A 14,786-nucleotide genomic window follows, 5' to 3' on the forward strand; every position below is an offset into this window, starting at 1 on the left:
GGATATGCTATAATACTGTACTGTTGATCACAAGCTCCTCTTATTCGTTTCTAAGATTTCTGTTCATTTCTTCTGAAACTAAAAACACTGTTCACCTACTAAAGGACGCTCTTGAAAGAACAAGTCAAAAAGTGCATACAGTTGCATCCGAAGCATAGGAAGAGTTATACACTGCTCCAAGACAGATGGCTGTGACCATTAAGGACCACTAGGACCTCTAAGTTATTTCGAGGGTAATGCGGGTTTATCATACAGACAGATAGATAGATACAGATACAGATATAGATAGATGGTTAAAAGTGTTGTGATCCAAGCCACCAAGTATTCTAGTTAAATCACAGATTACCAACTTCTGAACAAACATAATACCAGAAAAGCATTTCACATGAAAACTATGCCAGATAGAACACATAGTATTTGACAACCCAGAAGACACCTAAAATCTTGGCAGCCCATCATCAGTGACACTGTCATTGTGGTACAGACATTTGCCATTAGAATCTAAGAGAATACCAGATACACTTTAGGACAAGTAGCCAACTGTCTTCAAAGGAAATAATAAACACTTGTAAGACATACATATGTTAGTAATGTGTCCTCACACTATTTTCTCGTTGGAGATGAAATTAAAAAGAAAGCAGGAAAAGCAGAGATATCAGAAGAAGGCAAATGGAAAGAGAACTGCACTAATGAAGACATTCAGGTACTGACTTTTCTACTGAAGTCACCAGAATTCCCCAAGTACTGAGAACCAGTATATTCAGCATATCCCCTTATAGTTTCCTCCATATATTCTTTCAGTTTTCTGCAGTAAAGTATTTAAACGATGTCAGTTTCTCCAACTTGCAGGTCTGTAATCCATTGCTGACCAAAATTTGAAACCCAGTCCAAAAATGGCTGTGTTATGATTCCACATCAGAGGGAGGGTATGTGTGTTCCACAGTGGCTTCCAGTGTTGCTGCCAGGTTTTGTTTCAGAATGCGTGCACAAGAGCTCATCAAGGCCGTGAGTATAAAGCAAGCATTTCCACAACAAGCAGATAAGAGAGACAACACTTCCCCTTACAGGTGATCTTCAGGTTTTAACAATTTTGGAGTAATATTGGCACATTGGACTCACCCGTCTAGACAATTTTCCTGACCCTATGTGGATACCTGCTGCAGTTACAAAACTTTTAGGTAGCATCTTAAAGATGTGTCTTTCCACATCTGGACACCACAAGTACGAGTCACATACAAAGTAGACCTTACAATTTTAAAATTGTTGTTTTGAAAAGGGAACCACCACAGATGAGAAAGTTCAATCCACCTCACTTTAGTAGTCTTACTTGTCAGAATTTATAGTCTCCTACTTGAAATTCTCATGTTTTAAAAAATCTTTACAACATAACTTGCTCTGATTCCTCTCCGACATTTCTCTACCCACTGCTCAGTCTTCTTTGCCGACTCCTTTTCCTTTGGGAAACGTGGATGCGCCAAGGGTTTTGGCACTGGCCGCCTTCTCATTCTACATCTTCCCTATCAAGGAGAAGCTCATTCAGATCTATGACTTTGGTAATTACAGTAACAGTATTCCAAGTCTGTGACTCCAACCTCAGGGTTCCATCTCCTGGTAGAAATGCCTATCATCCAATTACCAACTGAAAATATCCCACATGAATATCCCGTTAAACTCAACATGGATAGAAAAAAGTTAATCTTCCCTGTTGACCTGCTGCTCTTCTCTATACACCTGACAGTTTGCTACTCTTTCCTCGTGTCCAATTTAAACGTGACTGCATAACCTGGAAACCTGTGAGTCAGACAGCTGAGATTTCTCTCTGCCCTTAAATTTGAACATTCAATAACCACTAAATCATATGAACTGTCTTTCTCTTCCAACTCCTCTTTACATGTCTACCACCAAGGTTTTATTTCAAGATTCAGCATGGACTCTTAACTTCTGGCTCTCACAGGGGGAAAAGCCCACCAACTATTACCATTACTTCTTAAATTTAAAAAAAAAAATAAGTAAAAAAAGGAAAAGGCAAGAAAAAGAACAACGTCTTAAAATGAATAAACTGACCTTCCTAACCATTTCCTTCACTGTGGATGGGTAACCACTAGATTGCTACTAATCCAAGCTTTGTGTGACAAGGAAACTACAGCTTTGACTATTGTAAAAGCTTCCTTCTCTTGTCCTCCAGTCTCATTAGATGGTAACCTTCCATCTACCTTCTACATGGGGGGTCAGCAAACTACAGGCCACAGGCCACATCTGCCCTGCCACACGGTTATTTAAACCAAGTTTCACTGGAGCACAGTCATGTCTATTTGCTTACCTCTTATCTATGACTGCTTTCATACTACAATGGCAGGGTTGAATAGACATGACCGAGACCACCTGGCCTAAAAGGTATACTACCTCAACCCTTTACAGAAAAAGCTTGACCATCCCTGCTTTACACCACAACCACAATGCCCTCATACTCAATTCTAATCCTGTGACCCCCAGGAAAATGGAACTGCTGGAAAACCTTGCAAATCTGACCCATGAGTCTCAGCTTTTGCACTTGCTGTTCTTGGACCTCATGTGCAATCCTGCTAGGTGTTCCTTCTGCCAAGCACCATCTTTCTGCCTCTTTACCTGGCAAACTTCTACTCACTCTGCCTTGCTTACCTTAAATCCTAGTCAATGTCTAAAGAATTAATTCTGCATGATAGACTTAAAGTGTCTGGCACACATTTAACACGATAAGTACAAGGTAAATAATGATTACATTAATAAGCTCCCAGAGGGCATCTGGCACCCAGTAACCACTGAATAAAGTAGTAAATAATATAAGTAACAATAAAAATAAGTTCCTGACTGTATTTGTAAAATGTACGTGTTTAGTTATATCAGAACAATACTTATCACCCAAAAGACATTTGATAGCTGTTTGTGAGGTGGGCAAGTGAATACGATGAATAAAAATGGCTTGACAATTCCGTTGAAGAAACACAGAAGTTAAACAGGAACAGGTCTAGCTTATCACAAGCACCTCAAAGACAAAAACTATGCCTACTCGACCTTTGTCTCCTACTACTTACAATACCTAAATTATGGAATTTCTTTGATGAACATATACTACATTAAAGGTGCCGTCATATACTTCAGATTGTACAAGGATGTAGGTGTCCCACCTAGGTAGCACAGTAGCATTTTTGTTATTGTGAAATACTTCTCTACTTTTATTATTATTGGTTTAGCCCACGGTTGGGCTACTGGAATATTTCTTATGAAAATCATTTGGCTAAGGGACACAAAGTCACTGTTATCATGACAATTATCCAGCAGATAGGAGAACACATCTCGTTCTAGTGAAGTAAATATATATCATTTGGTTTTAACCTATGGGGAATGAATTCAATAATAGTGAGACCTTGTTGGTATACGGATTTCTAACATAATCTGTACTTCTCAACAAAGAGTTGCTTTTCTGACATCTTCATTCAATAGGTATCTTTATAAAATAATCCACTGGCTTGGTATGGTGGCCCATGATGCTTGTAATCCTAGCAGTATAGGAGGCTGAGGCAGGAGGATCCTTGAGGGCAAGAGTTCTAGGCCAGTCTGAGCAAGAGTCAGACCCCATCTCTACTAAAAATAGAAAAAATTAGCCAGCAAACTAAAAATAGAATGAAAAAAGTAGTTGGGTGCGGTGGCAAGCACCTGTAGTCCCAGCTACTCAGGAGGCTGAGGCAGGAAGATTGCTTGAGGCCAGGAGTTTGAGATTGCTGTGAGCTAGGCTGATGCCATGGCACTCTAGCCTGGGAAACAAAGTGAGTCTCTCTCTCTCTCTCTCAAAAAAAGAAAGAAACCATCTCTGCCAAAAAATTTAAAAATAAGCTGGGCTTGGTGGCATGCACCTGTAGTTCCAGCTACTCGGGAGGCTGAGGCAGGAGGATCATTTGAGCCCTGGAGTCTGAGGTTACAGTGAGCTATGATGATCCTACTGCACTGACTGCACTCTAGGCCCTGCACTCTAGCCTGGGCAACAGAGTGAGTGAGACCTTGTCTCCAAAAATAAGTAAATACAATAATATTCTCCTATTAGTATTGCTGCACACTGGCCACAATTTGCAGTTAATATTGTCATTTGTTTATGCTATCAGAAAGGTATTTTTGAGTTCTCGGTTTTAAAAATAGTTACTTTTCTGTGACACAAATCACTATGTAATACAAATACATAGTCTCCCTTTGACAACAGGTGTTTGAACTGCAGGGGTCCACTTAGATGCAGATTTTCTTCTGCTCTGTCACCCAGACACAGCTGGACCAACCTCTCCTATTCCTCCTCCTCTTTATCTGCCTAGTCAATGTGAAGATAAAGAGGATAAAGACCTTTATGATGATCCACTTCCAGTTCATGAATAGGAAATGTAGTTTTTCTTCCTTATGATTTTCTTCATAACAGTTGCTTTTCACTAGCTTACCTAATTGTGAGAATACAATATATAACACATATGACATACAACCTATGTGTTAATTGACTATTTATGTTATCACAAGGCTTCCAGTCCACCGTAGGCTGTAAGTAAAGTTTTGCAAAGTAAAATGTTATACACAGACTTTCGAATGAAAGGGGATTGACGTCCCTAACCCTCCCATGGTTCAAGGTCAACTGTAACTACTATTCACTAAATGCAAACCATTTATTATGAAAATTAAATAGAAGATGCGTTTTTATACCAAGCGCAATTCATTATAATGTGACTGGAAACGGAATATACTAACTTAAAAATCTTCTTTCTTATTTAGCCAAAAATATCAAACAGGATTTTAGGGACCAAAATTAAATAAATGATTTTTTTCCAGACAATATTGTTTGAGATAATAAGTGACGTATGCCTAACTTAAAGTAACTCCGCATTCTAGACTACTAAAAAATATTCAAGAAGAAATATGCATGCAGTTTACACATTGACCTTTTAAACTCCTCCTTTATACTCAAAACCTCACTATTCCTACTTATGTATCTATTGTACGCCCACCAAAGAGGCAGTCACTGTCAGAAGGCTTACCTGGATTGCTAATTTGAGAAGGATTTTCCAGAATCTTTTCTTCTTTATCTTGTGAAATTTGTTGGGGAATTCTATTTCTAAAAATGTAATAAATAAAATTACTATTTTAATACTGACATGAAAATCATTTACCAAATAAATTAAATTCTGAAGAGTATTTCAGACAATATCAGAGCTATTATAATAACAGATCTTTAATTATCCCATATACCTCAAGTTTGTAAGCTCAACAAACTTCTTATTAAGCTTCTAGTTAAAGAAGAAAAGTAAGGTGAAGTACTCATGAAGGGAGTATAGAGCAGTGAATTAACCAGAGGTCCCTTGACATGATGCAACGTGTCCTGAACTCAGAAGAAGTCCTAGCTCTCTGTAAGCAACAGCTATTTGTTCTTGGACAAGTTGCTTCTCTCAGGCTCACTGCCTTCTAAAAATAAGGATTTTACTGCCTTAGTTCACTGGGCTCTAAAACAACATTTAATGAGAGAACATTTTTACAAGGCTCAGAAAGATAGGGAATCAATGGAATAATTTGTCCTTGAACTTTATGGCTGAAATGATTTTGGAATCCCAAACAAAACACAATTGTATTTTTCCATAGGTACTAATACTCAAATGATACAGTTTTCAAAAATGTTACTAAGTCCCACCCTTGTTTATTCCTTGTTCTACTGTTTGTGGCTTGTAATTCAGGGAATCTCACCTGTTTCATAATTTTAACAAAATTTATTATAAATATTACTTCAGTAAATGGGATAACATAATTGTCCACTGTTACTGAGCTACTTAATCACAGCAAGGGCAGAAAATTAATGGATGTCATAACCTAACTTGGACTACTACTGTTCCTCCTCTACCTGCTCAAACTCTGAATCAGCAGATCTTTGCTAGAATGATGCTTAATCTCCATGCCCGTCTCCAACTGACATGGAAGGCAAAACCCTATTTTTATTTAAGTTGAACAAAGGCAATGCAAGTTGACATTTTCTCATTTCTAAGTACTAACAACATATTTGCACACAACATTCCACACTACTGAGCTCCATTGACATTTCATAGATCATATTACGGGACTATTTCTGTACTGAAAGTCCCAACACAATTTTAATATTGGGTGTCACCTGTTTTTGCCTTGACACACACTGTTACCTTGGAGCTAGTCAGCAAATGGGAAAATGATGTTTCAGGGACTGTATAAAACACGGAACGCTTCACCGATGTTCATGTCTCCCTTGGGCAGGGACCATGCTAATCTTCTCTGCAGGGTTCCAATTTTAGTGTATATGCTGCCGGAGCAAACACAAAGCCCTACTTTTCTTTGTGGATACTGATGACTCATGGATGAAGCTTGGCTCTGTTAAATTCAACTATTCTACTTTAGATTCAGAGAATTCTGTTGAATGGCTTTCTTGCTAGGAAGAATCTGAAAATAATTTTAGAACATGACACACACACACGCAAGTGGCTTGGGAGGTTTTCACTGCTAACAGTAAACAGGTCACTTGCCAGGCCAACTGTGAGTTGGTGACCACTACTCTGGGGAAGGACAATATGGGAACTTCTACTACCTAAGAAAAGGTGCTACACGGGATAGAAAGGGCCCTCAGGATACAGATGTGGTAGCAAAGAAGTAAGGAAATTCTCATCTCTTCCTGTAACATTCTTTGAACCTCTCTGACACTTTAGAACAGTCCCAACTACTACTTGCTGTAGAAAAGACAGACAAAGGCCTCAAAGGGTAACCGACCATTACCTTTGAGACCTTGCTCAAAGGTCTAGGCTAAGTCTAGGCTAACATGAGTACTCCACAGACAGTTCTGAGTGTGAGGGAAAGGTCAACTTGCTCACTATGTGTGTGGCTAAAGCTATGAGGCCCGACTGCCAGAGCAGAGTACTGGTGTTTTGGGAATGATGGCTGAGCAATTAAGCATTTGAATGTGATCTAAAAAAAAGTAGCTTTGAAATCTAAGTACGTATCACCATGAAGACTGCGGGATCTGGGTCAGTGAGGGCACCCTGGTAGCAAAGGGCAATCCTTCCCAGACTGCAGGACCAGTCTCAATAGCAACAAGGCAGCACCAGAACCGACAGAATGATTGAAAGGTCCTTTAATTTCCTTCCCTTTTTTAGATTTTACCAAATTTTTTAGAGACATGGTCTCACTCTGTCACCCAAGCTGGGATGCAGTGGCACAATCATAGCTTACTGGTGCTTCAAACGCCTGGGATTAAGTGATCCTCCTGCCTCAGCCCCTTGACTACCTAGGAATACAGGCAGGCACCACCACCCAATGGCTACTTTTTCTTTTTTTAAGAGATGGGGTCTACCTATGCCGCCCAGGCTGTTCTTGAACACCTAGCCTCAAGTAGTCATCCTGCCTAACCCTCCCAAAGTGCTGGGATTATAGGCGTGAGCCTTCACACCTAGTTTTCCCCTCCTTCTAACGTGTAATTAGAACTGTCTTCCTTGTACTTAGGGAACCCCTTCGTTTCTTGAAAAATTCAAGCAGGAGGGTAGAGGACATAATGCCCAAAGGATAGTAGAAGATTTTCCTCTAAAATAGCCATTTCAAGACCCAAATAACAAATTAGCAATATCAAACATGTGCAATCATTTTTCTCCCCAGGAATACAAGTTATACATGGAGTGGAAAGTACGACATTGGGATGCCTAAGGATAAAGGTCTTAAAAGTCATGGGAAAAAGAATGCTGTACCCTTTGGTCCTTCTAACTAGTTAGTCTTTTGTTTGAATTCTGGCTGATGAAGTGGACTAACTCTCTGCCATTCCAAAACTACCTGAACCAGATTATGAAATCTCACTCACCTTATGTATAAGATATAATACTTCTAATTATGTTAAACCTCCATTTAGTGTTAACTAGTCTTTTCATGTAAACACTTACCTATTGAAACCAATAGCAAAAGTGTCATCTAGATTCTGTCCTAAGGCCATCCTATCAACATGGTCCTGAAGAAGACTGAGTACACGTGTTGACTGAGACTCTTTCGCCAGCATGAAAGCATTTCTAAAATAACAGAGAGATAACTTCAACCTTCGGAGCTTTAGTAAAGTTACATCAAAGGCTAGGTTGTTAGGCTTTACCCATTTAATACCTTGACTGTTAGCACAGAATTAACCATTTACATGTACTAACAAACTTAAGCATCTTGGGTACTCAAGCATTCATCTTTGTAAATTAGCACCAAGGCTAAAACGAAGGGACAAAAAGGAAGCCTCTTGTCTGATGCACAGGGATATGACAGTAGAAGTTGCTAATTCTTTGCTGAGATCACTTCTCTAAAGTAGGCATAAAATTAAATGAGGAATTCTCTATGTCTTCCTCAGTCTGATATAATATATTGTATTATGCACAACCACCCTGAAAGGATATATTATTATTATTATTTTCATATCAGAAACCATATATGGTGATAAGTCATGTTCCCGAGATCATAAGCCTAGCGAGTGAGGAAGCCAGGAATTAAACCGTCTGTATGACTCTAAAGCCTCTCTCTTTTCTCTTTGTCACCCACATATGGTTTGCCTTCATTAAAAGAAAAGTTTGTCCAATTTAAGCTTTCTTCCCTCTGCCCATAACAATTAAAAAGAAAAGCATCAAAGTACCACTAGAAATGAAAAAGAAAAACACTTGATGAACCCATACTATCTGGTAACAGCAATCAAGTCTTTTAGGGATTAACCTAACATCAATAGTCTTCAAAGACAGCAACTTAAAGCAGAGTCATCGAAAGGACAAAAATGACTTTCAACTCCAATTTATGTTTCCTATAGAGCATTTTAAAAGAGGTATATAAGAAGCAGGGTTTAAAAAATGCTATAAAAGCATTAAGAAATTCAGTATTAAAGCAGAAAATGAACTAAAAGTTAAACTCCACTCTTCAGAAGACTATAAAAACTAACAGGAACCCCCTTTGGCTAATATAATGTCACATCACTAAAAACATCAGATTATAAATAATAAACATCACTCACTATTATAAAAGCAAAGGAATCCTACTATATACTGTTCTTTATGTTGCCTGGTCCAAATAATTCCTTTTCTACCTAATGGATCATTTGTATTGATGCTTCTCACTATATCCCAATAATTATAAGTTAATCTTTTCCTTAAGGTAATACTTCTGACATCAGTGACTGTTAAACGCTCTAGAATAATACTCAGGTTTATTGAAAAAAAAAAAAAAAAAAGAACTGACCACTGTACCTTTTCAACTTATCAACTGCATTTATGTTTGCTCCAAATGCTAGTAAAAACTTCACCATTTCCTCTTCTTTTCGACTTACAGCAAGTAAAAGTGGTGTGAGGTGACTCTGTAACATACCAAGAACACTTCATCATTCACAAAATTACGTATTTCTCAACTGAATTACAAATCTTATATAAGATCCTATGAACCTAAACATATAGTAGAGAAAGAAAACCCAAGGTATTCCTTTCCTGCTCACCCCTGTGTGCCTTCCGAATGTGCTGCTCCCTCCCTTGGAAACACCCCTCCTCTGCCTCTCCACATTAACTCCCGCCATCTGCACAGTCACTGCAAACATTCATGGGCTGCAAGGGTCTTTGCTTCTGTCACAGCATTTATCACAGTACACTGGCATTATTTTATTGTTTCCCATCTACACCAAGAGCTTCTTGAGGGCAGGGGCTGTATCTTTTACCTCCACATCCCCAAACCCTAAGACACAGTAGTAAGTGCTTTAAGTATTTTTATTGAATTAAGGATCTAAATTGTTATCTCCACAACAGTGTTTCTTAAACAACATTCCAAAGAATATCTACTTTACCAGAAGTTAAGGACTATACTCCAACAGAAAGATTCCATGGCCATCCATCTACTTTAGAGAAATATTAACAAAACTGTGCATTATATGACCAGTACCAAAGAAATCTCTTGAACTTTGCCTAATCCCTATTTGGCAATAATTTTCTGTGGAACATTAACATGTGAGGAATTAGACCTTCAGGGATACACTTTTGACAGCTTTCCAATAAAGGTGGAGGTTTCCTCCAGGTGACACAAACTCGCTTGATTCTCCTCCCTCAATGGTGTGAGGAACCCAGGTGCCAACAGCAGGCACTCCTGCTCCAAATGGATCACTAAAGAAATAGGCTCTGAATTAAAAGAGATAGGCTTCAAAGCAGCTTGGATTCCTTACTATTAAATGGTGCATGTGGCTTCTCCTATGACAAGATGATTCCTTTTTAATAATATCTTAGTTCAGTCTGAAATTTTCTTCTCAACCATGATGACAATCTGGGACCGTAATGCATATCTACTTTATTTTAATCTATTTTTATTGTGGTTTCCATTTTAATTGCTACATACAATGATGTTTTATCTTAGGAAAAATGTAAGTCACAAATAAAAATACAATGGCTTATCAATAAAAGTTCTAATACTGATCTATATGGATTATTTCTATCATAATGCAAGCCCCTAAGTCACTTGCATTGTCAAAGGACAATGCTCAGGAGAAAGATATAACTGGGTCTGCAACATGATAACCTATCCAGCTATGACCACAATTAACCTCAAAAGGCTTAGAGGCATTCTAATGGGAGGCTGAATATTTATGATATACATAAAGAAAAGAGTTTTTTAAGAAAACTTCTAAATTCTAACATTCAACCCCATTACTAAAGGACTAATATATAATATACACTATGTAGTGTGAACAAGTATAAACTCTCACGAAAACCTTCAAATCTTTATCAAAATGTACTATAAAACAGGAGTTCTACCCTCAAATACTTACAGAGGCAAAGTAGGTGACCTGGAAAACAGAAGTCCCTGGGGGGCACAGGAGCAAACTGGAGAACATACACCTCCTGTAAAGGGGCAACCTCTGTACAGTTACCAAATGGGAATATGGGCTCCAGGGGCACCAGATTTGCTTCGTTAAGAATAGCCTGAAATCCAGGTTTCTGCAAGTCTCCTAACTTTCACATGTTGACTCAATTTATGGAGGCAAACTCAACCTACCTACAGGCTGCATTTAGACTACAGCCCTCGTGTTTTGAACATTTGCTATGGACATTTCCAAATGGTTGTACATAAAGCAAGTACTTATAGGTAAAGGCTTTCCTTTCTTTATCATCATAGGTTTTGCCAAAACATCAGGCCCAACATGTAATAAAAATTGCTACTATGGCTCATAATACTCACTTGAAGAATTTTTCAAACACCTATTCATTTACAATCTATTGATACTTGATTGTCCCAGATTGTTAACCAAATGGTTACTCAGTTCTTAGGACTGCTGAAACCAAATTGTTAAACGAATTCCTATCTGTATTCTTATGAACTTCATAGTTTTCAGTCTTTAAAACTGCCATCCTGATTATACTCAAGCTCTATGAACACAACAGACATACTGACATAATCCGTAATACAACCTAACCATCTGGACACTAGCAAAGAGACACGAACACCGGTAAGAGTCCACCTCTACTTACTGAAAGGCTCCCCATAAGCAAATTTCTAAAGACCCTCTGAATGGCAGTGAATGATTGGCAGTTAGAAGCAAAAGGCTGTTATTCTGGATGTTGATAGATATTACCAATAATATTCCTTTTAATTTTACAACCACAGAGGTAGAGACAGACAGACAAATGTCAGGCTAATATTATTGGAAAGGAGAGATTGGAAGGACATAGCACTTACCAAACTCCAAATTTTCCAGAGATAATTCTTAAGTTTTGAAATATGGAAATTTATACTTTATATTTATCTATCCAGTGTTTCAAACCAAAAGTGTGTCAGAATCTTCAGGTAAAAAAAAAAATCTTTTTCTTAGAGAGAGGGTCTATGTTGCCTGTGCTGAACTCGAACTCCTGCACTCATGTGATCCTCCCACCTCAGCCTCACAGACACGTGCCACTGTGCCCAGCTGTGAGGAAATATTTTTAAAAATACATGTCCAGGCCTTATTAGATTTACTAAAGCAAAATCTTCAGGGGAGACCTTATAGATTTTTAAAAAATTTCCAAACATCACAGTGATGTACAGTTCTAGCTGAGAACCAGTGCAGCAGGTAATCACTTTGGTGTTATTTCTCAGTCAAATGGCCAATTCCAATTATCACTGGGGACTTGGCCAAAAACAGGAAAGAGCAGGAGACTGCATTTAATTTTCCTGCATACGGGTAGAGTAGGGACTAAAATACTCAAAATGCAACTGGACTGTGCTAGTTATAAGCTCCTTATCTCCCACCTCCCCATCAAGGCATTCCAGTAGACTCTTGTCTAAGTGGCTGTTTCTGCAAGAATAGGATAATGACTCAGTTAATAATTCATTCTTCCCTCTTCTGAAGGCTTCCCCCCTGCATCAACACCTATTTACTGCCAATCTGGCTTCCCCAGCGACCTCCCGAAACTCATCTCTAGGCAAGTTTACAACTCACTAATTCTCTTTCCCAAAAAGAGAATTTAGTCTCAAAACTGAACATCACTTGCTCTAAACATAGAAACTGGAAACACACACACACACACACACACACACACACACACACCCCTCTTCTTGGTATTTCCCCTCAATCACCTAATTTCCAGACTAGCCTGTATATGACTGGTCTCCTTTTCCCTTTCCATTTGTCCCTCTTAAATCTTGCCACTGAGAGATAAATCACTTTTACACAAATCGCTTTTTTAAGGAACTTGTCAGTAGCAGCAAGACTTCCGTTTATTGTAAAATGAGTTAGTTTTGTTTGAGTTTTAAGATAAAGCCTATTGCCAGGGCAAATTTCACCTTCCTGCCTTGTTTTACACTAACCAGAAAAAACCCTTGGGTTCAAAAAAACTCTTGAATAAACAAGTTTTACCTTTAACAAATTCAGTGTTGTCACACACACTGACCATAAGTGCATAAAGGAAAGTCATACCAGCTAATGCTTCTTTAAAAGAATCAATATTTCAAGCAAAACCTTAGACAATTAAGTTATTTTAAAATATATTCATTCAGGGAATGCTTGAGGTCTCAAATATGGAAAACTGACAGTTACAAGTGTCAATGTTAAAACAAATGCATTTCAAATATTTTGAAAATAAAGTTGGTTGATCTATACCTTGTTTCGGCGATCAATAAATGCACCACATGAGAGCAGTTGTTTTGCTATTGATACATTCTGCTGAGAAACAGCATAGTGAAGAGCAGTGTTGCCATAGGCATCCTGACGATCTACCTCAGCCAGAGCCTTCAGCAGTATGGTTACACACTCCTCCTCCTGGCACTGGACGGCCTGTCAGTATTAGAACAAGAAATAGAGAGAAAATTCTAGTAATTCAACATAAACTCTCAACAGATCACTGATTCATACTTAAGGGAGATGCATTCAGTTTTATTCTATGTATTTAAGTCAAATCCATTACATGCTGAAATAGCCGGCTGCTCTATACCTTCATCAGAGCTGTCCTCTTTTTGTTGTCAGACAAGTTAAGTTTGCACTTTCTCTTGATGAGGAGTGTCACCACTTCTGCCCGGCCCGTGGCACAGGCCAAATGTAGAGCAGTCCTATGAAAGTGAGAGGACGTTTTAGAAAATTGTAGTGCATTATCTCAAAACATACAATGATTCACATAATTGTAAACAATAAATAGCATGTGATTCCTTGGCCTTCAAAACAAATATCTGATGTTCTTGTGAAGAAAGTATAATACTTTTTAGCTCTTACTACTCACTACATTAATCAAAGAGCAGCCTACTGGAATAGAACCGGCTTGGCCTTTGGATTCAGTTCAACTTGGGTTTGAATCCTACTTTAAAGGTTGTCACTTACTAGCTGTCACTTAGGGAAATTGAAGCACAGAAAGGCTATCAATAAAATGGGGACCAAAATAGCAGCTATCTCACAAGACACCAGTGCGATGCTAAAATAAGAAACTATACAAAGTATTTAGAACTGTTCCTAGTGCAAATAGCAACCCAATGATTGTTAGATATTATCATTTTTACTATTACTGCTACTTAACAAAGACAACACTTGAATTAAGTAAAATGATACAATTGTACCAACTTTGTGGTTTATTTTAAGAATCAGAGATAACACTGTAGTTCAAAGATTCTAAGATAGTCATTTTCTCACATTTCAACATTTCTGATGTCGGAATGCTACTTGTCATTCATGATTTATTTAAAACACATTGGGCAGCATTTTCAACCTTCTCTTATTGATAAGAAAAATAATGCGGCATCACACGATCCATGATGTCTCACTTTAAGGGAAATATGGTATATACAGCAGGTCTACGGCAGTTCTAATCATATGATAGGCATTTAAATAAATTTTACTTCTTAACAATACTATGGAAAAAGAAGGCTGAAAGAACAACAAAACTTTTTAAAAACAAAGTAGTTCTTTTTTTTTGTCTTTGATAAGGTCACTTATTTCAACTGCTGAATACTTAAGAGCATATGGAAGTGTTTGACCTCGGAAATTCATATGTGCAGGACTGTTCTTCCTTTGGGCTTCTATTTGCTGCTGACAGTTGTAGCTTAGGTGTGATCACTTATCATCCCTTTTACTTCAGGATATTAGGAGGGTACAAACATTTTGGTTACATTTTATGACTTTGCCTCACCCAAGCGAGGATCAGAGGCATGCCCTTCTCCTCTACAATGCTCACCACTCCATTAGTTGTGAGTTTAATCCCCCAACCCCCTAATCCCTGGAGAAGTAGTTCTTACTTTGATTTTCAAAAACTCTTAACATAAAGAAAAGT

General features: G+C 38.1%; 1 protein-coding gene and 1 non-coding gene across 2 annotated transcripts in view; both read right to left on the reverse strand.

Moving 5' to 3' along the window:
* LOC123638769 (putative ankyrin repeat domain-containing protein 19) overlaps positions 1 to 14,786 on the reverse strand; it is a 79,843-nt gene that overhangs the window by 59,534 nt on the left and 5,523 nt on the right. Inside the window, exons 2-6 of the mRNA XM_045552600.1 lie at positions 13,464 to 13,578; positions 13,133 to 13,306; positions 9,270 to 9,376; positions 7,947 to 8,069; positions 5,046 to 5,122 (exon numbers count right to left, since the gene is read on the reverse strand). Coding sequence (XP_045408556.1) covers positions 5,046 to 5,122; positions 7,947 to 8,069; positions 9,270 to 9,376; positions 13,133 to 13,306; positions 13,464 to 13,578 — 596 coding nt within the window. The remainder of the gene's footprint in view (positions 1 to 5,045; positions 5,123 to 7,946; positions 8,070 to 9,269; positions 9,377 to 13,132; positions 13,307 to 13,463; positions 13,579 to 14,786) is intronic.
* LOC123639003 lies at positions 6,238 to 6,344 on the reverse strand. Its single transcript, XR_006735573.1, has one exon. It is a non-coding gene; the product is annotated as a U6 spliceosomal RNA (small nuclear RNA).

This window comes from Lemur catta, chromosome 5 (genome assembly GCF_020740605.2).
Source record: "Lemur catta isolate mLemCat1 chromosome 5, mLemCat1.pri, whole genome shotgun sequence".
NCBI classification, from domain to species: domain Eukaryota; kingdom Metazoa; phylum Chordata; class Mammalia; order Primates; family Lemuridae; genus Lemur; species Lemur catta.